This window comes from Salvelinus fontinalis, chromosome 15 (assembly GCF_029448725.1).
Source record: "Salvelinus fontinalis isolate EN_2023a chromosome 15, ASM2944872v1, whole genome shotgun sequence".
Classification (NCBI taxonomy): Eukaryota; Metazoa; Chordata; class Actinopteri; order Salmoniformes; family Salmonidae; genus Salvelinus; species Salvelinus fontinalis.
In genome coordinates this window covers 5,213,060-5,235,226 of record NC_074679.1, presented here as the reverse complement: position 1 = coordinate 5,235,226, position 22,167 = coordinate 5,213,060, and the positions used below count along the sequence as shown (strand labels likewise).

Genomic DNA, 22,167 nt, shown 5'->3' with positions numbered 1-22,167 from the left:
CTTTACCATGTTGGTGCTCGTGGGTCCTTTACCATGTTGGTGCTCGTGGGTCCTTTACCATGTTGGTGCTCGTGGGTCCTTTTACATGTTGGTGCTCGTGGGTCCTTTTACATGTTGGTCCTTTTACATGTTGGTGCTCGTGGGTCCTTTACCATGTTGGTCCTTTTACATGTTGGTGCTCGTGGGTCCTTTACCATGTTGGTCCTTTTACATGTTGGTGCTCGTGGGTCCTTTACCATGTTGGTGCTCGTGGGTCCTTTACCATGTTGGTGCTCGTGGGTCCTTTAACATGTTGGTCCTTTAACATGTTGGTGCTCGTGGGTCCTTTCAACACCACAATTGATGGGTTTTCAGCCAGTGTCTGTCCGCATGGATAATGTTTCATCTAATACCATGAAGTTTGATTAAACACTACTTCCAAATGTTAGAAAACATCTGATTTTACAAGTATTTGTGCTTCCTCTCCCTCTGTCCAATCAGGAGCGGGTCCAGAAGACCTTCCCCCACCCCATAGATAAATGGGCCATAGCTGACGCCCAGTCGGCCATCGAGAAGAGGAAGAGGAGGAACCCTCTACTGCTCCCCGTCGATAAGATACACCCCCTACTCAAGGTACTGTGGTAGATAGATACTCAAGGTACTGTGGTAGATAGATACACACCCCCTACTCAAGGTACTGTGGTAGATAGATACACACCCCCTACTCAAGGTACTGTGGTAGATAGATACACACCCCCTACTCAAGGTACTGTGGTAGATAGATACACACCCCCTACTCAAGGTACTGTGGTAGATAGATACACACACCCTACTCAAGGTACTGTGGTAGATAGATACACACCCCTTACTCAAGGTACTGTGGTAGATAGATACACACCCCCTACTCAAGGTACTGTGGTAGATAGATACACACACCCTACTCAAGGTACTGTGGTAGATAGATACACACCAACTATTCAAGGTACAGGTCTTAGCCCAGTCAAGATTTACCTTCCTCCTGCAATGATCACCTGTCCTTATTCAGGCCCTCATTTAATACGTCCTGGTTGGAGGGTTCTGTCCTCGTTTATTTCCTCCTGATTCCGGGAATCCTCCAACCAGGATCTCTGGAATCCTCCAACCAGGATCTCTGGAATCCTCCAACCAGGATCTCTGGAATCCTCCAACCAGGATCTCTGGAATCCTCCAACCAGGATCTCTGGAATCCTCCAACCAGGATTTCTGGAAAGCCTAAGAATTTGGGGACATTTTCTGTGATTTTGCAACTGTATTCCTTATACCTTATGCCTCTTCCCCTGCTGTTTGTCCCGTCAACAGGAGGTCCTGGGTTACAAGATAGACTACCACGTCTGCCTCTACATCGTGGCGGTGCTAGAGTACATATCGGCTGACATCTTGAAGCTAGCAGGAAACTACGTTGGTAACATCAGACACTACGAGATCAGCCAGCAAGACATCAAGGTGTCCATGTGTGCAGACAAGGTAGGAAACCTATACCGCTGTCCGTCTGTCTCTGTGTCCGTCTGTCTCTGTGTCCGTCTGTCTCTGTGTCCGTCTGTCTCCGTGTCCGTCTGTCTCTGTGTGTCATTGTATGTCTCAGAGTCACCCCTCAATGCCAATCCACTCCAAAGTAGGTAAATATTTCGAAGGTATTCACACCCCTTGACTTTTTCCAAATGTTGGGTTACAGCCTGAATTTAAAATGGATTAAATTTAGAGTTTGTTTCACTGGCCGACACACAATACCCTAATAATGTAAAAGTGGAATTATGTTTTTAGAAATGTTTACAAATTAATTCAAGCTGAACAGCTGAAATGTCTTGAGTCCATAAGTATTCAACCCTTTTGTCATGTCTGTTATAACAAACCTAAATACGTTCAGGAGTAAAACTGTGCATAACAAGTCACATAATAAGTTGCATGGACTCCCTCTGTATTCCATAATGGCGTTTAACATGATTTCTGAACGACTACCTCATCTCTGTACCTCACACATACAGATAATTGTAAGGTCCCTCAGTCGAGTAGTGAATTTCAAACACATATTCAACCACAAAGACCAGGGAGGTTTTCCACTGCCTCGCAAAGAAGGACACCTATTGGTTGATGGGTAAAAAAAAAAAAAGAAGCAAACGTTGAATATCCCTTTGAGCGCGGTGAAGTTATTGATTACACCCAGTCACTACCAAGATACAGGGGTCCTTTCTAACTCCGTTGCCGGAGAGGAAGGAAACCGATCAGTGATTTCACCATGAGACCAATGGGGACTTTTTAAAACAGCTTAAACAGAGTTGAATGGCTGCGATAGGAGAAAACTGGTGATGGCTCAACAACACTGTAGTTTACTCTACAATACACACCTAAATGACCGAGTGGAAAGAAGGAAGCCTGTACAGAATACAAATATTCCGAAACATGCATCCTGTTTGAAACAAGGCACTAAAGTAAAACTGGAAAAAAAATGTGGCAAAGAAATATCTTTGTCCTGAATACAAAGCGTTATGTAACTCCAACACAGCGCATCACTGAGTTCCACTCTGCATATTTTCAAGCATAGTGGTGGCTGCATCATGTTATGGGTATGCTTGTCATCGACAAGGACTAGGGAGTTTTTTAGGATAAAAGAAAAGGAATAGAACTAAGCACAGGCAAAAACCTTGAGGAAAACCTGGTTGTCTGCTTTCCAACAGATATTGGGAAAGTCACCATTCAGCAGGACAATGAGCTAAAACACCAGGCCAAATATACACTGGATTTGCTTACCAAGAATGTTCCTGAGTGGCCTAGATACAGATTTGACTTAAATCGGCTTGAACATCTATGGCATAACTTGAAAATGGCTGTCTAGCAATGATCAACAACCAACTTGAGCTTGAAATGTTGTACACAATCCAGGGTGCGCGAATCTCTTGGAGACCTTACACAGAAAGAGTCACAGCTGTAATCACTGTCAAAGGGGATTCTAACATGTATTGACTCGGGTGTGAATTCTTATGGAAATTAGATATTTCTGTATTTCATATTCAATAAATCTGCTACAATTTCTAAAAAATTGTATTTGCTTTGTCATTATGGGATTATTATGTGATGGGTGATTTTATTTAATCTATTTTGAATTCAGGTTGTAACACAATAAAATGTGGAATAAGTCAAAGGGGGTCTGAATACTTTCTGACGGAACTGTACCTGGTTGACTTGGTAACCTGTCTCAGTGTAGATGTTTATGGGCGTGTTTGACCAATGATGTCTCTGTCTCAGGTCCTAATGGACATGTTTGACCAGGACGAGGACATCGGTCTGGTGTCTCAGTGTAGATGTTTATGGGCGTGTTTGACCAATGACGTCTCTGTCTCAGGTCCTAATGAACATGTTTGACCTGATGTCTCTGTCTCAGGTCCTAATGGACATGTTTGACCAGGACGAGGACATCGGTCTTGTGTCTCAGTGTACAGAGGAGCCGTCGTCGTCCGGGGAGCTGACTTACGACGACCTGGTGCGCCTGGAGATCGCAGAGGAGCGTCAGTACCTGCGGGAGCTCGACCTCATCATCAAGGTGTTCCGACATCACTTCCTGTTCAACAACAAGATCTTCACGCCTCAGGTGAGAACAGTAAATACAGGTTATGAACACCTTTTATGAACAGTTTTATAAAACGGCAGTCATCTTACACAGTAGCCAACATAACACAGTAGACAGCTCACCAACATAACACAGTAGACAGCTCACCAACATAACACAGCAGACAGCTCACCAACATAACACAGTAGACAGCTCACCAACATAACACAGCAGACAGCTCACCAACATAACACAGCAGACAGCTTACCAACAGCTCACCAACAGCTTACAAACAGCTTACCAAACAGCTTACCAAACAGCTTACCAAACAGCTTACCAAACAGCTTACCAAACAGCTTACCAAACAGCTTACCAAACAGCTTACCAAACAGCTTACCAAACAGCTTACCAAACAGCTTACCAAACAGTTTACCAAACAGCTTACCAAACAGCTTACCAAACAGCTTACCAAACAGCTTACCAAACAGCTTACCAAACAGCTTACCAAACAGTTTACCAAACAGCTTACCAAACAGCTTACCAAACAGCTTACCAAACAGCTTACCAAACAGCTTACCAAACAGCTTACCAAACAGTTTACCAAACAGCTTACCAAACAGCTTACCAAACAGCTTGTTTGACCACATAGCAAAGCAGCCATTTGCAGTGTAAGACCATGTTACGTTCCCCAGCAACAAAACCAAATAATGTCGCTCAAACAGAAGAGGGAAGTAACAAAGACAACCAAAATGGAACCGGTGTTATTTTTTAGGAGGGGTTCCCAAAGACACTCATGGGGGGTGTCCACTGAAAGACACTCATGGGGGGTGTCCACTGAAAGTTGACTAGCAACACCAACTGGGACCTAAATGACACCCACCCTGAGCGCCCACTAAATCTGCCCAAGAAGAAGTAAACAAAAGAAAAACCAAACACCAAACTTAAAGACAGGAAATCAACTAAAAAGGTGGAGCAAAACAGAAACAGGGAAGATCAGATAAAGGATTGTTTGTCCAGAAATCAACATAGTGAGAGACAACTAAAGGTGTTGACCCTCCACAGATATCAAGACAACTAAAGGTGTTGACCCTCCACAGATATCAAGACAACTAAAGGTGTTGACCCTCCACAGATATCAAGACAACTAAAGGTGTTGACCCTCCACAGATATCAAGACCCCTGGAGTACTGGGCCAGCTGCTCTTAAATAGCACCTGGGCCAGCACAGGTGAAACACCTTCCCACTAACGAGATGGCAACCGGCACAGCTGTAATACATACTGACTAACGAGGTGACACCAATCGAAGCGCCCTACATACTAACGAGCTATACGCGCTAAAGTCCAACCTCAAAACATAAATGGAAAAAACAAAATCTGTAACTGACCATTAGTTAGCTGACTACAGCTGTTCAGTTCTATCTCATCTGCTCTGCAGTTGTAGTGTGCTGGGAAAACTCTCTGGCTGACTTCATAAGCCAACATGGCGACAGACACGGCGGTATTGGGGTTTGGTGGCGACAGACACGGAGGTGTTGGGGTTTGGTGGCGACAGACACGGCGGTATTGGGGTTTGGTGGCGACAGACACGGTGGAATTGGGGTTTGGTGGCGACAGACACGGCGGTATTGGGGTTTGGTGGCGACAGACACGGCGGTATTGGGGTTTGGTGGCGACAGACACGGCGGTATTGGGGTTTGGTGGCGACAGACACGGCGGTATTGGGGTTTGGTGGCGACAGACACGGCGGTATTGGGGTTTGGTGGCGACAGACACGGTGGTATTGGGGTTTGGTGGCGACAGACACGGTGGTATTGGGGTTTGGTGGCGACAGACACGGTGGCTGGTGGTATTGGGGTTTGGTGGCGACAGACACGGCGGTATTGGGGTTTGGTGGCGACAGACACGGCGGTATTGGGGTTTGGTGGCGACAGACACGGCGGTATTGGGGTTTGGTGGCGACAGACACGGTGGTATTGGGGTTTGGTGGCGACAGACACGGCGGTATTGGGGTTTGGTGGCGACAGACACGGTGGTATTGGGGTTTGGTGGCGACAGACACGGTGGCTGGTGGTATTGGGGTTTGGTGGCGACAGACACGGCGGTATTGGGGTTTGGTGGCGACAGACACGGCGGTATTGGGGTTTGGTGGCGACAGACACGGTGGTATTGGGGTTTGGTGGCGACAGACACGGTGGTATTGGGGTTTGGTGGCGACAGACACGGTGGCTGGTGGTATTGGGGTTTGGTGGCGACAGACACGGTGGTATTGGGGTTTGGTGGCGACAGACACGGTGGTATTGGGGTTTGGTGGCGACAGACACGGTGGTATTGGGGTTTGGTGGCGACAGACACGGTGGTATTGGGGTTTGGTGGCGGCAGACACGGTGGTATTGGGGTTTGGTGGCGACAGACACGGTGGCTGGTGGTATTGGGGTTTGGTGGCGACAGACACGGTGGCTGGTGGTATTGGGGTTTGGTGGCGACAGACACGGTGGCTGGTGGTATTGGGGTTTGGTGGCGACAGACACGGTGGCTGGTGGTATTGGGGTTTGGTGGCGACAGACACGGTGGCTGGTGGTATTGGGGTTTGGTGGCGACAGACACGGTGGCTGGTGGTATTGGGGTTTGGTGGCGACAGACACGGTGGTATTGGGGTTTGGTGGAGACAGACACGGTGGTATTGGGGTTTGGTGGCGACAGACACGGTGGTATTGGGGTTTGGTGGCGACAGACACGGCGGTATTGGGGTTTGGTGGCGACAGACACGGTGGTATTGGGGTTTGGTGGCGACAGACACGGTGGTATTGGGGTTTGGTGGTGACAGACACGGTGGTATTGGGGTTTGGTGGTGACAGACACGGTGGCTGGTAGTATTGGGGTTTGGTGGCAACAGACACGGCGGTGTTGGGGTTTGGTGGCGACAGACACGGCGGTATTGGGGTTTGGTGGTGATTTTTTTACTTTTACTGTTGAAAGGCGATATCCCAAGGACAAATACAGTAAAGTAGTACTCACACCCAAACAAAAAAAAAATATATATATATATATATACACTACAGTTCAAAAGTTTGGGGTCACTTAGAAATGTCCTTGTTTTTGAAACACATCGTAGAAAACATACTTTTGGTCATGTAGTGTATGTGGACACCTGTTTGTCGAACATCTCATTCCAAAATCATGGGCATTAATATGGAGTTGGTCCCCCCTTTGCTGCTATAACAGCTTCCACTCTTCTGGGAAGGCTTTCCACTAGATGTTGGAACATTGCTGCGGGGGACTTGCTTCCATTCAGCAACAAGAGCATTAGTGAGGTCGGGTACTGATGTTGGGCGATTAGGCCTGGTTCCTATTCATCCCAAAGGTGTTCGATGAGTTTGAGGTCAGGGTTCTGTGCAGGCCAGGCAAATCTTTCACACTGATCTCAACAAACCATTTCTGTATGGACCTCGCTATGTGCACAGGGACATTGTCATGCTGAAACAGGAAAAGGACTTCCCTAAACTGTTGCCAAAAAGTTGGAAGCACAGAATCTTCTAGAATGTCATTGTATGCTGTAGCGTTAAGATTTCCCTTCACTGGAACTAAGGGGCCCGAACCATGAAAAACATCCCCAGATCATTATTCCTCCTCCACCAAACTTTACAGTTGGCACTATGCATTGGAACAGGTAGCGTTCTCCTGGCATCCGCCGAACCCAGATTCGTCCGTCAGACTGCCAGATGGTGAATCGTGATTAATCTAACCTCCCAATTGGTTAAACTGGCCGCCCCAGAGCTGATGGGGAGGAGCTTTGTGATGGGGAGGAGCTTTGTGATGGGGAGGAGCTTTGTGATGGGGAGGAGCTTTGTGATGTAGACTAGAGGTGTGAGGTGAGCAAAAGAAAGGAAGGACGACCCCAGCTGGGAGCTTGGCGTGATTGGCCCCTCCCTCTTCCTTGGTTCTCTGACCACTGAAGTAGTGTCACGGTGGTTGTGCTCTTCTCCTCTTCACAATTTGTTTTAGTTTTGTTATCGTCATTAATCTGGATGCGTTCAAAATCCCAAATACATAAATCTATACACATTAAAGACAACAGTTTGACATTGAGGTTAAAATAAAGTGTGCTTTTATTAATTTACCTAGCTAATTTTGCAATGAATCACAACAAATCCTGCGATTTTAGTTCGATTAAAACATTGAATCGTTTGACAGCCCTAGAAGAAAGATGATTATACACTAACAGTACAGGAATGAACAAGGCATTGGTTTTTAATCGTAGCCTGGTCCCAGATCTGGTTGTGCTGTCTTTTCAACTACATTGGTCTTTGTCATTGCTTGACACAAACAGATCTGGGACCAGTGGTTCCATAGTAGATTGTTTCCATGTTCAACTGACATTGGGATGGTTTGTGTCACTGAAGACGTGTTGTAAATCGCTCTGAATTAAAGCATCTGCTAAAGGACTAAAATGAATCAACTCTCCTAAAGGACTAAAATGAATCAAATCTGCTAAAGGACTAAAATGAATCAACTCTGCTAAAGGACTAAAATGAATCAACTCTGCTAAAGGACTAAAATGAATCAACTCTCCTAAAGGACTAAAATGAATCAAATCTGCTAAAGGACTAAAATGAATCAAATCTGCTAAAGGACTAAAATGAATCAACTCTCCTAAAGGACTAAAATGAATCAACTCTCCTAAAGGACTAAAATTAATCAAATCTGTTTAATGACTAAAATGTGTGAAATGTGAAGGTGAAGTATTGCTCCCCTTGTAAGTCACATCTCTCCTTCTCTCCTTGCAGGATGTGGAGGTGATTTTCAGTAATATCTTGGATATCCATGAGTTGACGGTCAAGCTGCTGGGCCTGATCGAAGATGCAGTGGAGATGACCGCCGACGGTAGTCCACATCCTTTGGTGGGCAGCTGCTTCGAGGACCTGGCAGAGGTAGGACATAGATACACACACACACACACCTAAACTCAAACTTACATCTGACACACACACACACACACACACACACACACACACACACACACACACACACACACACACACACACACACACCTCCGCCTGCTGCTGACAGGAGTTCTCGTCCTTTATTGGGCAGAGACTTCGAGGCAGAGAGAGAGATGTATAATATGATCCACACATACGTCCCCTATGTCCTGTCAGAAACCTTACTCCTTTACCTCTATTCTGTCATAACTGATCCCAAAGCCCTATGAAGTCTTCATGTAAAAAAAAGTTTAAAAAAAAAAGTTTTTACCAGGCTGTCTTGCACATCTCTGCTAGAAGGCCTTCAGTTGATTGCATGCCTTCTATGTACCCCCCCCCCAACCCCCAAAGCTCCCCCCCCCCCCCCCCCCAAGCAGACATAGTAGTGTGCTTTTATAACTCTTCCGATAACTGTCTCTTTCAACTCTAGGAGCAGGCGTTTGACCCGTACGAGACCCTGTCTCAGGACATCCTGTCCAGGCAGTTCCACGAGCACTTCAGCAGTCTGATGGCCCGGCCCACTGTAGGACTATACTTCCAGGTAACACACACACACACACATGGTACCGGATGGCCCGGCCTACTGTAGGACTATACTTCCAGGTAAAACACACACACAGTACCGGATGTCCCGGCTTACTGTAGGACTATACTTCCAGGTAACACACACACAGAGTACCGGATGGCCCAGCCTACTGTAGGTCTATACTCCCAGGTAAGAATAAGGTTCACCTCACTTGCACACACAGATCTGGGTTGTATTCATCACTTTTTCAAGATGGCGCCGGAGAACAAGCCTGACGTTTTACGTTTTCCTAACCAATTGTGTTTTTGTTTTTTTTTCGTTTCTTTGCGTTGTTTGTAACTTTATTTTTTTAAACTTATTTTGTACATAATGTTGCTGATACCGTCTCTTATGACCGAAAATAACTTCTGGACATCAGAGCTGTGATTACTCACCACGGTCTGGTAGAATCCTTTTTATCCTTGAATGAGTCCGACGTGAATGACATACTGCTTTCCCGGGAACAGCCTCAGATCCCCGTCATTTGCGTGAAGAGAAGGTGGAGAAAAACTACCAACTACCAACGGGACATTCAAAACTGTAACATCTTATGCTTCACGGAGTCGTGGCTGAACAACGACATTGAGAACATACAGCTGGCTGGTTATACACTCTATCGGCAGGATAGAACAGCAGCCTCTGGTAAGACACGGGGCGGGGGCCTCTGCATTTTTGTAAATAACAGCTGGGTGCACGATATCTAAGGAAGTCTCGAGGTTTTGCTCGCCTGAGGTAGAGTATCTCATGATAAGCTGTAGACCACACTATCTAGCTAGAGAGTTTTCATCTGTTTTTTTCGTAGCTGTCTACATACTACCACAGACCGATGCTGGCACTAAGGCCGCACTGAATAAGCTGTATTCCACCATAAGCAAACAGGAAACTGCTCATCCAGAGGCATGTTAAATGTGCAACCAGAGGGAAACAAACTCTGGACCACCTTTACTCCACACACAGAGACGCATACAAAGCTCTCCCTCGCCCTCCAAATCTGACCATAATTCTATCCTCCTGATTCCTGCTTACAAGCAAAAAATTCAAGCAGGAAGCACCAGTGACTCGATCATTAAAAAAAGTGGTCAGATGAAGCACATGCTAAGCTACAGGACTGTTTTGCTAGCACAGATTGGAATATGTTCTGGGATTCCTCCGATGGCTTCGAGTACACCACATCAGTCATTGGCTTCATCAATAACGTTGTCGATGACGTCGTCCCCACAGTGACTGTACCTACATATCCCAACCAGAAGCCATGGATTACAGGCAACATCCGCACTGAGCTAAAGGCTAGAGCTGCCACTTTCAAGGAGCAGGACTCTAACCCGGAAGCTTAAAAGAAATCCCACTATGCCCTCCGATGAACCATCAAACAGGCAAAGCGTCATTACAGTACTAAGATTGAATCGTACTACACCGGCTCTGACGCTCGTCAGATGTGGCAGGGCTTGTAAACTATTACAGACTACAAAGGGAAGCACAGCCGAGAGCTGCCCAGTGACACAAGCCTACCAGATGAGCTAAACTACTTCTATGCTCGCTTCGAGGCAAATAACACTGAAACATGCATGAGAGCACCAGCTGTTCCGGAAGACAGTGTGATCACGCTCTCTGCAGCCGACGTGAGTAAGACCTTTAAACAAGTCAACATTCACAAGGCTGCAGGGCCAGGCGGATTACCAGGACGTGTACTACGAGCATGCACTGACCAATTGGCAAGTGTCTTCACTGACATTTTCAACCTGTCCCTGTTCGAATCTGTAATACCATGTAGCCATAAAGTGCTTTGAAAGGCTGGTCATGGCTCACATCAACACCATTATCCCAGAAACCCTAGACCCACTCCAATTTGCATAACCGATCCACAGATGATGCAATCTCTATTGCACTCCACCCTGCCCTTTCACACCTGGACAAAAGGAACAGCTATGTAAGAATGCTATTCATTGACTACAGCTCATTTTGGGCATCAGCAGATTGAATCTGAAATACATAAAGAACAAAGACATACAAATAGACAATTAATTGTTGTCCAAAAAAAAAACTATATTAGATATGCCACATTTTATCAGTGCATAAAGCATTGAAACATGATGTTACCGATTTTGTAACCGTATTTGTTGTTGTTTACTGGACAATACATATTGATGATGACCTTTGGAGTACTTAGCATAGCAATCTAGAGACACTACCTGTTCCAGGTGCTGGACAAGCCCCTGGTAACCTCGCAGGAAGTGAGCCAGTGTACGCAAAAGGTGTCCCGCCAAATTCTAGTGGGCACTAGTGGTGTGTGCCCAAGAGCCTGGAAGCTGTTTACCAGGTTTTCCCTGTTCAGTGGACTGGTAGAAGGTGTAGAACCCACTCAGGAGTTCTTCTACTTTCTGAAACATCACGTTGAACAGGTCAGTTTAAGGCGGTGTGCCATACAGTGGATGCCGATGATGTAGGCCCTGTTCCTCCTTCAGTCGGCTGACCACACCATTCTTGGCTCCGGTCATCACAGCAGCTCCATCTGTTCCCAGAGCGACCGACTTGCTCCCCCAACTCATCACACACTCCCTCCACGATGGCACTGATGGTGTTGGTTATGTGTGCCACGTCTGCCTTTCTCCAACTGACTTGATACCTTCTCAAACTTCGACTCCGATCTTGCCCTTGTGACAGAATCTGACATAAACGAACTCCTCTTTCACAGAACTGTCTGTGGAGCCATCTGTCATGATGGAGAGATGTGGGGTGTTTTTCCCAGATTCCCTCTGTGGTTTCTCTCCACCTTTACAATATGGTGCATACACTTTTTGGCCTGCTTCTCATTTCTATATGTTGAGCCCACAGCGATTCCTTTAAAAAAAAAAAAACATTTTTTAATCCAAACTGCAAAAAATCAAACATTAAAATGAATTCAATAATAATTTAACATACAATCGTGTTATCCAATATAGCTGGCAATTAATTGTGCCAAATTAGCTTTCTACCCTTTGTTTACTTAAGGATCAACACGAAAAGGCTGGTAAAGTCAATTGTGTCCACAATGCTTTAAAATGTAAACAGCATCTGGAGACAAACATTAAAAAATAGGACGTTACAGAGCCATAGGACAGCATCCAAGTCGACATCAGTGGGCCTATAATTGTACGGTATTTATACACTATTTTGAGGTGAACCAAAGCTTATCAAGAGCTGAGAAATAACCTACAATCCTGGACCACGACTGCTAAATAGACTTTGAAAAAAACTAGCCTCAAAAGTACTAGTCTAGCTACAAGACCAAGAACATATACATCCACTCCAAGTCAGAAAGTGGTTTCGCCTTCTTGCCAATGGCATGTACAGTCCTAAGCGGTATCTTCATCTTCGCGCTGGTCTTGCTCTGACATTTACATCAGCGCCGTCACAGAGGGTGTCAAGAGGAGAGGCTCCGATTTGAGCCCGGGACACAGAGACACGCAGGCAATGTGACACTTGCTGTGTTCGTGTTCACGAATGTTCTCCGGAGCTTCATCGTTTTATTTCCGATGACAAAATGAGTTGTTTCTGCTTTTTATCTTTAGCATACTGGCGACACACAGAACAACTCATCACCACAGCCTCTACATCACACTGTAGCCAGCCTTTTGAAAGTCCTTTATCTCAAAAGCTCCATTTCTCACAAAACTTCTTTTTTTTTTTAAATGTGATTCGTCCTCCTTTTCGTCGGTGGGTTTTCGTTTCAAAGGTTGGCTTACTCCAGGTAAATGTCGCCACATAACAGCTATTTAATGAACGGTAGCTAGCAGCAGACCCGTGACAAGTGAGCGACCCGTGACTGTCTGTCTGGTCGTCAGGGCTGTGTCTTGTCGTCAGGGCTGGGTCTGGTCGTCAGGGCTGTCTGTCTGGTCGTCAGGGCTGTCTGTCTGGTCGTCAGGGCTGTCTGTCTGGTCGTCAGGGCTGTCTGTCTGTCTTCATACTATTTCATCCTTCCACAACATATAGTCCCGACACAAAATCTAGAGTTGCTACCCAAGCTGGCTGGTCATTCATTCTATCGGTTTGGTTGCCAGAAACGCGACTCAGTCATTCAGTCTTTTTGTTCTGTATCTATGGATACAACCCAGTCGTTGGTTCTAAATGTTCTATTGTCATACCGGCTGGCAACGTTCTTATCCCTTGCTTGCTAGCTAGCCAACTACGGCTAACCTACAGTCACGTCAAACAGAGCAGACAGAATAATGGCAAAGTAGCTGCATTTGTATTTGTTTAAGCTGTTTTCTAGTGACATTTATTTAGACACATCCATTACAATGAGCTAATGAGGCGCGATTTGGCCTGGCATAGACAATGTGCTCTCTCGTCAGGACACTGTTGTTCAGAGGAGCTAGCCAACCACACAGTTAACACGTTTACTTCAAACTGAAGCTGGAAAGACCGCTAACTAGCTGCATTTCATTTTAGAGACAGACAGCCAGGTTTATACAGGTCTCTGCTGTTGAAAACTAAATGTTAGTCAAAAAGAAATGTGAGATAATGTCTAGATGCTTTTTATAGTGGAGATCAAGTTTATAAATTGCCTGGCTGGGCTGATGAGGCAGTCAGATGGATCAGAGTAAACAGGCATTTTAATGTCATAGATTTAGCCGGCGCTAACTTGTGGAATAGACACCGGTTGGAATGCGGTTTTAACCAATCAGCATTCAGGATTAGTTCCACCTGTTGTATAATGACACATAAACACCAGTTGCTCTCAGGACTGATTGCTTAAAGGTGCTGTTTATTTAGAAGTCTGTCAGGGAGTGTATCCTCAGTAGTCGCTCGCTCTCTCGCTCTCTCTCGCTCTCTCTCTCTCTCTCGCGCTCTCTCTCTCTCTTGCTCTTTCTCTCTCCCTCTTTCTCTCACTCTCTTTCTCGCTCTCTTTCTCGCTCTCTTGCGCTCTCTCTCTCGCGCTCTCTCGCACTCTCTCTCTCGCACTCTCTCTCTCGCTCTTTCTCTCTCTCGCTCTTTCTCTCTCTCGCTCTTTCTCTCTCTCGCTCTTTCTCTCTCGCTCTTTCTCTCTCTCGCTCTTTCTCTCTCTCGCTCTTTCTCTCGCTCTTTCTCTCTCTCGCTCTTTCTCTCTCTCGCTCTTTCTCTCTCTCGCTCTTTCTCTCTCTCGCTTTTTCTCTCTCTCGCTCTTTCTCTCTTTGTCTCTCTCGCTCTTTGTCTCTCTCGCTCTTTGTCTCTCTCGCTCTTTGTCTCTCTCGCTCTTTGTCTCTCTCGCTCTTTGTCTCTCTCGCTCTTTGTCTCTCTCGCTCTTTCTCTCTCTCTCTCGCTCTCGTTTTCTACTTTCTCATTTTGTATTCTCCCATCATCTCACTCACTCCCCCCTTCTCTTCTCTTCTCCCCTTTCCCCCTCCTCTCCTGCTCTCTGTCAGAGAGATGTGTCTGTGGAGCACTCAGTCACTGCACTCTGCAGCGTCTGGTATTGTGGCTAAATTACATGGCCTTTAAAAATAGCCCAGGCCCTGCTGTGTCCAGAATGGCACCCTATTCCCTATATAGGGCCCTGGGCTCTGGTCAAAAGTAGTGCACTACATAGGGAATAGGACACCATTTGGGATGCGTACAGTCTCTCCTGGAGGAGAGCAGATGACGGAGAGGAGGAGAGAGAGCGAGGGAAGGAGATGGAGGGGGAGGGAAGGAGATGGGTGAGAAGGGTAGAGGAGAGGGGTGGGAGGGGTTGGAGGGAAAGGGAAGGAGGGATAAAAGAGGAGAGGGGGGGGCTACCTCTGATCTGAAAGGGTACAAGCTGTGCTTATTGCACTGCTGTGTGTGTGATTGCCAGGATGGTGTTTCGTTGTATTGTTCCTTTTTATTTTAATGATCTAGGGGTGATGTTGGGGTAGAACTGGGTTACATTGTTGCAATAGTTATTGTTTTGTCATTTGCCAGTGTTTGGAGCTCCATTCTAATATCTCTGTGTGTTTACAGAACTCACTATCTCTCCCCACACACACACACACACACACAGACAGACAGACAGACAGACAGACAGACAGACAGACAGACAGACAGACAGAACTCACTATCTCTCCCCAGACACAGACAGACAGACAGACAGACAGACAGACAGACAGACAGACAGACACACAGACAGACAGACAGACAGACAGACAGACAGACAGACAGACAGACAGACAGACAGACAGACACACACACAGACAGACACACAGACACACAGACAGACAGACAGACAGACAGACAGACAGACAGACAGACAGACAGACAGACAGACAGACAGAACTCACTATCTCTCCCCAGACACAGACAGACAGACAGACAGACAGACAGACAGACAGACACACAGACAGACAGACACACAGACAGACAGACAGACAGACAGACACACAGACAGACAGACAGACAGACAGACACACAGACAGACAGACAGACACACAGACACACACACAGACACACAGACAGACAGACAGACAGACAGACAGACAGACAGACAGACAGACAGACAGACAGACAGACACACAGACAGACACACAGACAGACACACACATAGACAGACACATAGACAGACAGACAGACAGACAGACACATAGACAGACACACAGACAGATAGACAGACAGACACATAGACAGACAGACAGACACATAGACAGACACATAGACAGACAGACAGACACATAGACAGACAGACAGACACATAGACAGACAGACAGATACATAGACAGACAGACAGATACATAGACAGACAGACACATAGACAGACAGACAGACACATAGACAGACAGACAGACACACACATAGACAGACAGACAGAACTCACTATCTCTCCCCACACAGACAGACAGACAAGCAGACATACAGACAGAACTCAATATCTCTCCCCACAGACAGACAGACAGTATGGGGCAGGCAGGCTATGTAGTCTGTAGTCTGAGTGTCTCTCCACACAGACACACAGACAGAGAGCACCAGAGGAGGCTGTAGTGTGGAGTCTTAAGTAGTAGAGTATTGATTTAGGATCATCTATCTACGGAGCAGGAGGGAGGATACTATATAGCAACCCCTACTAGGGAGCAGGAGGGAGGATACTATATAACAACCCCTACTAGGGAGCAGGAGGGAGGATACTATATAACAACCCCTACTAGGGAGCAGGAGGGAGGATACTATATAACAACCCCTACTAGGGAGCAGGAGGAAGGATACTATATAACAACCCCTACTAGAGAGCAGGAGGGAGGATACTATATAACAACCCCTACTAGGGAGCAGGAGGGAGGATACTATATAACAACCCCTACTAGGGAGCAGGAGGGAGGATACTATATAACAACCCCAACTAGGGAGCAGGAGGGAGGATACTATATAACAACCCCTACTAGGGAGCAGGAGGGAGGATACTATATAACAACCCCTACTAAAGAGCAGGAGGGAGGATACTATATAACAACCCCTACTAGAGAGCAGGAGGGAGGATACTATATAACAACCCCTACTAGAGAGCAGGAGGGAGGATACTATATAGCAACCCCTACTAGGGAGCAGGAGGGAGGATACTATATAACAACCCCTACTAGGGAGCAGGAGGGAGGATACTATATAGCAACCCCTACTAGGGAGCAGGAGGGAGGATACTATATAACAACCCCTACTAGGGAGCAGGAGGGAGGATACTATATAGCAACCCCTACTACCCTATTTGTCTCCTCTTTTTTTCTCTCCCTCTCTCTGTCATCCATGGTTTTTATATTCTCTTCAGTCCATAGCAGAGGGACCCCGTCTCTCCTGTTCTCTCTGTTTCTAGGTTGTCTTTGTCTCTGCAGTAATATGTAATGTTGTTGGGTCTGTGTCTCTACAGTAATATGTAATGTTGTTGGGTCTGTGTCTCTACAGTAATATGTAATGTTGTTGGGTCTGTGTCTCTACAGTAATATGTAAATTAATGTTGTCTGTCTCTACGGTAATATGTAAAGTAATGTTGTTGGGTCTGTGTCTCTACGGTAATATGTAAAGTAATGTTGTCTGTCTCTACGGTAATATGTAAATTAATGTTGTCTGTCTCTACGGTAATATGTAAAGTAATGTTGTCTCTCCAGTAATATGTAAATTAATGTTGTCTGTCTCTACGGTAATATGTAAATTAATGTTGTCTCCAGTAATCTGTAGTGTAATGGTGTCTCTACAGTAGTATGTAATGTTGTTGGGTCTGTGTCTCTACAGTAATATGTAAATTAATGTTGTCTGTCTCTACGGTAATATGTAAAGTAATGTTGTCTCCAGTAATCTGTAAGGTAATGTTGTTGTCTCTCCAGTAATCTGTAATGTTGTCTCTACAGTAGTATGTAATCTGTAAGGTAATGGTGTCTGTCTCTCCAGTCCATATATATTATGTTAGGTACTAGTCCCTCTAGTCTTTCTCTCCAGGGGAATCTGTAATGGTGTTGTCTCTCCAGTAATCTGTATTGTAATGGTGTCTCTACAGTAGTATGTAATCTGTAAGGTAATGTTGTTGTCTCTCCAGTCCATAGCTGAAGGTTTCAAGGAGGCGGTTCAGTACGTTCTGCCACAGCTCATGATGGTTCCTGTATACCACTGTTTGCACTACTTTGAACTACTGCAGGTGAGTGTCTGACACACACACAGACACAGACACACAGACACACACACACAGTCCAGGCATGTCCTTCTCACAGTGAGGTTGACCAGTGTTTCGACTTAAAGCTTATCATGGCCAGTGTTTTGGTCATTCCCCTTATGAGTCGCCATCTTGTGGTTAAGTATGGAAATTAGGGTCAAGCTCTCTGTTCGGGATCTGAGAGCTCCTGATTCCTGTCAGTGGACTATAGATTGGTTTTAACTCAGTCAAAGTTAGTTATTATATCTGAAATCCGTTGTTGGTGCTGACTGCCACGTCGGTTTGCGTTGTGACAACAGCAAAGACCGTGGGACGTCAGTGCATACTTAATAGAACAGCAGGACATGTCCTGAGGCCTTTTTAAAACCACAATTCTCCTTTCCTCCGTGTCATCAACAAAAACTAAAAAAAACAATAACGAAAGACGCTGGGGGGGGGAGAATGTTTCCCCGCCCCCCCTTTTTGCAGATTTCAGCTTTAAGTCTTGCCATCTTATGTAATACATGGACCACTAGCCACTTTAAACTATGCCACTTTATGTTTACATACCCTACAGTACTCATCTCATATGTATATACTGTACTCTATACCATCTACTGCACCTTGCCTATGCCGTTCTGTACCATCACTCATTCATATATCTTTATGTACATATTCTTTATCCCTTTACACTTGTGTGTGTATAAGGTAGCAGTTGTGGAATTGTTAGGTTAGATTACTTGTTGTTATTACTGCATTGTCGGAACTAGAAGCACAAGCATTTCGCTACACTCGCATTAACATCTGCTAACCATGTGTATGTGACTAATAAAATTTGATTTGATTTGATTTAAACCATGAGCAAGTCAATCAGTTGAACCTTTAGTAGTGATCTGCCAGCAGACCCTCTGCATCTGTTGCTTGTTGTGGCATCGATCACCTCCACGGATTGTGTCCGTGCAAGTACTTTTGTATCTTCCTGTAATGAGGGACGTGATTTTCTCTGTGCATACGTTAAACCATGCATCAATGTTGCTCTGTGCATACGTTAAACCATGCATCAATGTTGCTCTGTGCATACGTTAAACCATGCATCAATGTTGCTCTGTGCATACGTTAAACCATGCATCAATGTTGCTCTGTGCATATGTTAAAACATATACATCAATGTTGCTCTGTGCATACGTTAAAACATATACATCAATGTTGCTCTGTGCATACGTTAAAACATATACATCAATGTCGCTCTGTGCATACGTTAAAACATATACATCAATGTTGCTCTGTGCATACGTTAAAACACATCAATGTTGCTCTGTGCATACGTTAAAACATATACATCAATGTTGCTCTGTGCATATGTTAAAACATATACATCAATGTTGCTCTGTGCATACGTTAAAACACATCAATGTTGCTCTGTGCATACATTAAAACACATCAATGTTGCTCTGTGCATACATTAAAACATATACATCAATGTTGCTCTGTGCATATGTTAAAACATATACATCAATGTTGCTCTGTGCATATGTTAAAACATATACATCAATGTTGCTCTGTGCATACGTTAAAACATACACATCAATGTTGCTCTGTACATACGTTAAAACACATCAATGTTGCTCTGTGCATACATTAAAACACATCAATGTTGCTCTGTGCATATGTTAAAACATATACATCAATGTTGCTCTGTGCATACGTTAAAACATACACATCAATGTTGCTCTGTGCATACGTTAAAACATATACATCAATGTTGCTCTGTGCATATGTTAAAACATATACATCAATGTTGCTCTGTGCATACGTTAAAACGTATACATCAATGTTGCTCTGTGCATACGTTAAACCATGCATCAATGTCGCTCTGTGCATACGTTAAAACATATACATCAATGTTGCTCTGTGCATATGTTAAAACATGCATCAATGCCTAATGCCTGTCACCTTGTGTTTTGTGAGCAGCAGCTGCAGGAGCACAGTGAGGAGCAGGATGACAGGGAGTGTTTGAAGCAGGCCATCACCGCTCTGCTCAACCTCCAGTGTAGCGTGGAACGCATCTACGCCAAACACCTGCCTCGACGCAAACCTGGGTACGTAGCTGCGCCTCCACGCTACAGCACACCCTGCAGATACACACGTCTTACTATACTAACCGTGTGTTTAAATGTGATTCGTTTTCGGGTTGTTAATGTAAACAAATTGTGTTCTCAACAATTATTCTAGTTAAATAAAGGTTTGGATTGATTCTTCAGTTTTCTGACCACCCTCTTTCTCTCTCTTTCTCATACTCCTCCAGCGAGCCCATGTACCGTCTGTACAGCCGTCAGGTGCGCAGCAAGCAGCTGGCCATCAAGCGGATGAATGAGATCCAGAAGAGCATCGACGGCTGGGAGGGGAAGGACATCGGCCAGTGCTGTTCAGAGTTTATCCTGGAGGGGGCGCTCCTCCGCGCCGGCGCCAAACACGAGCGACACAACTTCCTGTTCGACGGCCTCATGATCAGCTGCAAGGCCAATCAGAGCTCCCGACTCCCCGGTTCTGGAAGCGGGGCAGAGTTCCGTCTCAAGGAGAAGTTCGTCCTGCGGAAAGTCCGCATCGTGGACCGCGAGGACTCGGCGGAGTTCAAACACGCCTTCGAACTCGTCGGTAAAGACGAGAACTGTGTGGTGTTCTGCGCCCGCTCGACGGAGGAGAAAGGGGCTTGGATGGCGGCGCTGGTGACCCTGCAGTACCGCTCCACGCTGGACCGTATGTTGGACACGGTTCTGCAGCACGAGGAGCAGGCTCAGCCCCTCCGCCTGCCCTCGCCAGAGCTATACCGCTTCGCTGTGCACGACTCAGAGGAGAACATCGTGTTTGAAGATCGCGTCCAGAGCAAGACGGGGATACCCATTATTAAAGCAGGCACGGTGGTCAAGCTTATAGAGAGGCTCACCTACCACATGTACGCTGGTAAGCCTGGCTGAGACCCCTACCGTGTTGTCTGTTTTAAGAGTAGTGTACTCTAGAGTAGGCCAGGGGTAGGCAACTAGATTCAGCTGCCGGAAATGTTTTGTCGGGTCGGGGGGGCGGAACGTACTATGTATGTATGTAATGCATGTATGTATGTATAAACTCAGCAAAAAAAGAAACGTCCTCTCACTGTCAACTGCGTTTATTTTCGGGAAACTTAACATGTGTAAATATTTGTATGAACATAACAAGATTCAACAACTGAGACATAAACTGAACAAGTTCCACAGACATGTGACTAACAGAAATGGAATAATGTGTCCCTGAACAAAGGGGGTGGGGGTCAAAATCAAACAGTCAGTATCTGGTGTGGCCACCAGCTGCATTAAGTACTGCAGTGCATCTCCTCCTCATGGACTGCACCAGATTTGCCAGTTCTTGCTGTGAGATGTTAACCCACTCTTCCACCAAGGCACCTGCAAGTTCTCAGACATTCCTGGGGGGAATGGCCCTAGCCCTCACCCTCCAATCGAACAGGTCCCAGACGTGGTCAATGGGATTGAGATCCGGGCTCTTCGCTGGCCATGGCAGAACACTGACATTCCTGTCTTGCAGGAAATCACTCACCGAATGAGCAGTATGGCTGGTGGCATTGTCATGCTGGAGGGTCATGTCAGGATGAGCCTGCAGGATGGGTACCACATGAGGGAGGAGGATGTCTTCCCTGTAACGCACAGCGTTGAGATTGCCTGCAATGACAACAAGCTCAGCCCGATGATGCTGTGACACACCGCCCCAGAACACGACGGATCCTTCACCTCCAAATCGATCCCGGTCCAGAGTACAGGCCTTGGTGTAACGTTCATTCCTTCGACGATAAACGCGAATCCGACCATCACCCTTGGTGAGACAAAACCGCAACTCGTCAGTGAAGAGCACTTTTTGCCAGTCCTGTCTGGTCCAGCAACGGTGGGTTTGTCCCCGTAGGCGATGTTGTCGCCGGTGATGTCTGATGAGGACCTGCCTTACAACAGGCCTACAAGCCCTCAGTCCAGCCTCTCTCAGCCTATTGCGGACAGTCTGAGCAATGATGGAGGAATTGTGCGTTCCTGGTGCAACTCGGGCAGTTGTTGTTGCCATCCTGTACCTGTCCACCAGGTGTGATGTTCAGATGTACCGATCCTGTGCAGGTGTTGTTACACGTGGTCTGCCACTGTGAGGACGATCAGTTGTCCTTCCTGTAGCGCTGTCTTAGGCGTCTCACAGTACGGACATTGCAATTTATTGCCCTGGCCACATCTGCAGTCCTCATGCCTCCTTGCAGCATGCCTAAGGCACGTTAACGCAGATGAGCAGGGACCCTGGACATCTTTCTTTTAGTTTTTTTCCCAGAGTCAGTAGAAAGGCCTCTTTAGTGTCCTAAGTTTTCATAACTGTGACCTTAATTGCCTACCGTCTGTAAGCTGTTAGTGTCTTAACGACCGTTCCACAGGTGCATGTTCATTGATTGTTTATGGTTCACTG

General features: G+C 46.0%; 1 protein-coding gene across 1 annotated transcript in view; it reads left to right on the top strand.

Moving 5' to 3' along the window:
• sos2 (son of sevenless homolog 2 (Drosophila)) overlaps positions 1-22,167 on the top strand; it is a 113,550-nt gene that overhangs the window by 69,665 nt on the left and 21,718 nt on the right. The window contains exons 3-10 of the mRNA XM_055862509.1: positions 481-612; positions 1,318-1,482; positions 3,395-3,601; positions 8,345-8,488; positions 8,970-9,080; positions 17,590-17,688; positions 19,654-19,781; positions 19,988-20,643. Coding sequence (XP_055718484.1) covers positions 481-612; positions 1,318-1,482; positions 3,395-3,601; positions 8,345-8,488; positions 8,970-9,080; positions 17,590-17,688; positions 19,654-19,781; positions 19,988-20,643 — 1,642 coding nt within the window. The remainder of the gene's footprint in view (positions 1-480; positions 613-1,317; positions 1,483-3,394; positions 3,602-8,344; positions 8,489-8,969; positions 9,081-17,589; positions 17,689-19,653; positions 19,782-19,987; positions 20,644-22,167) is intronic.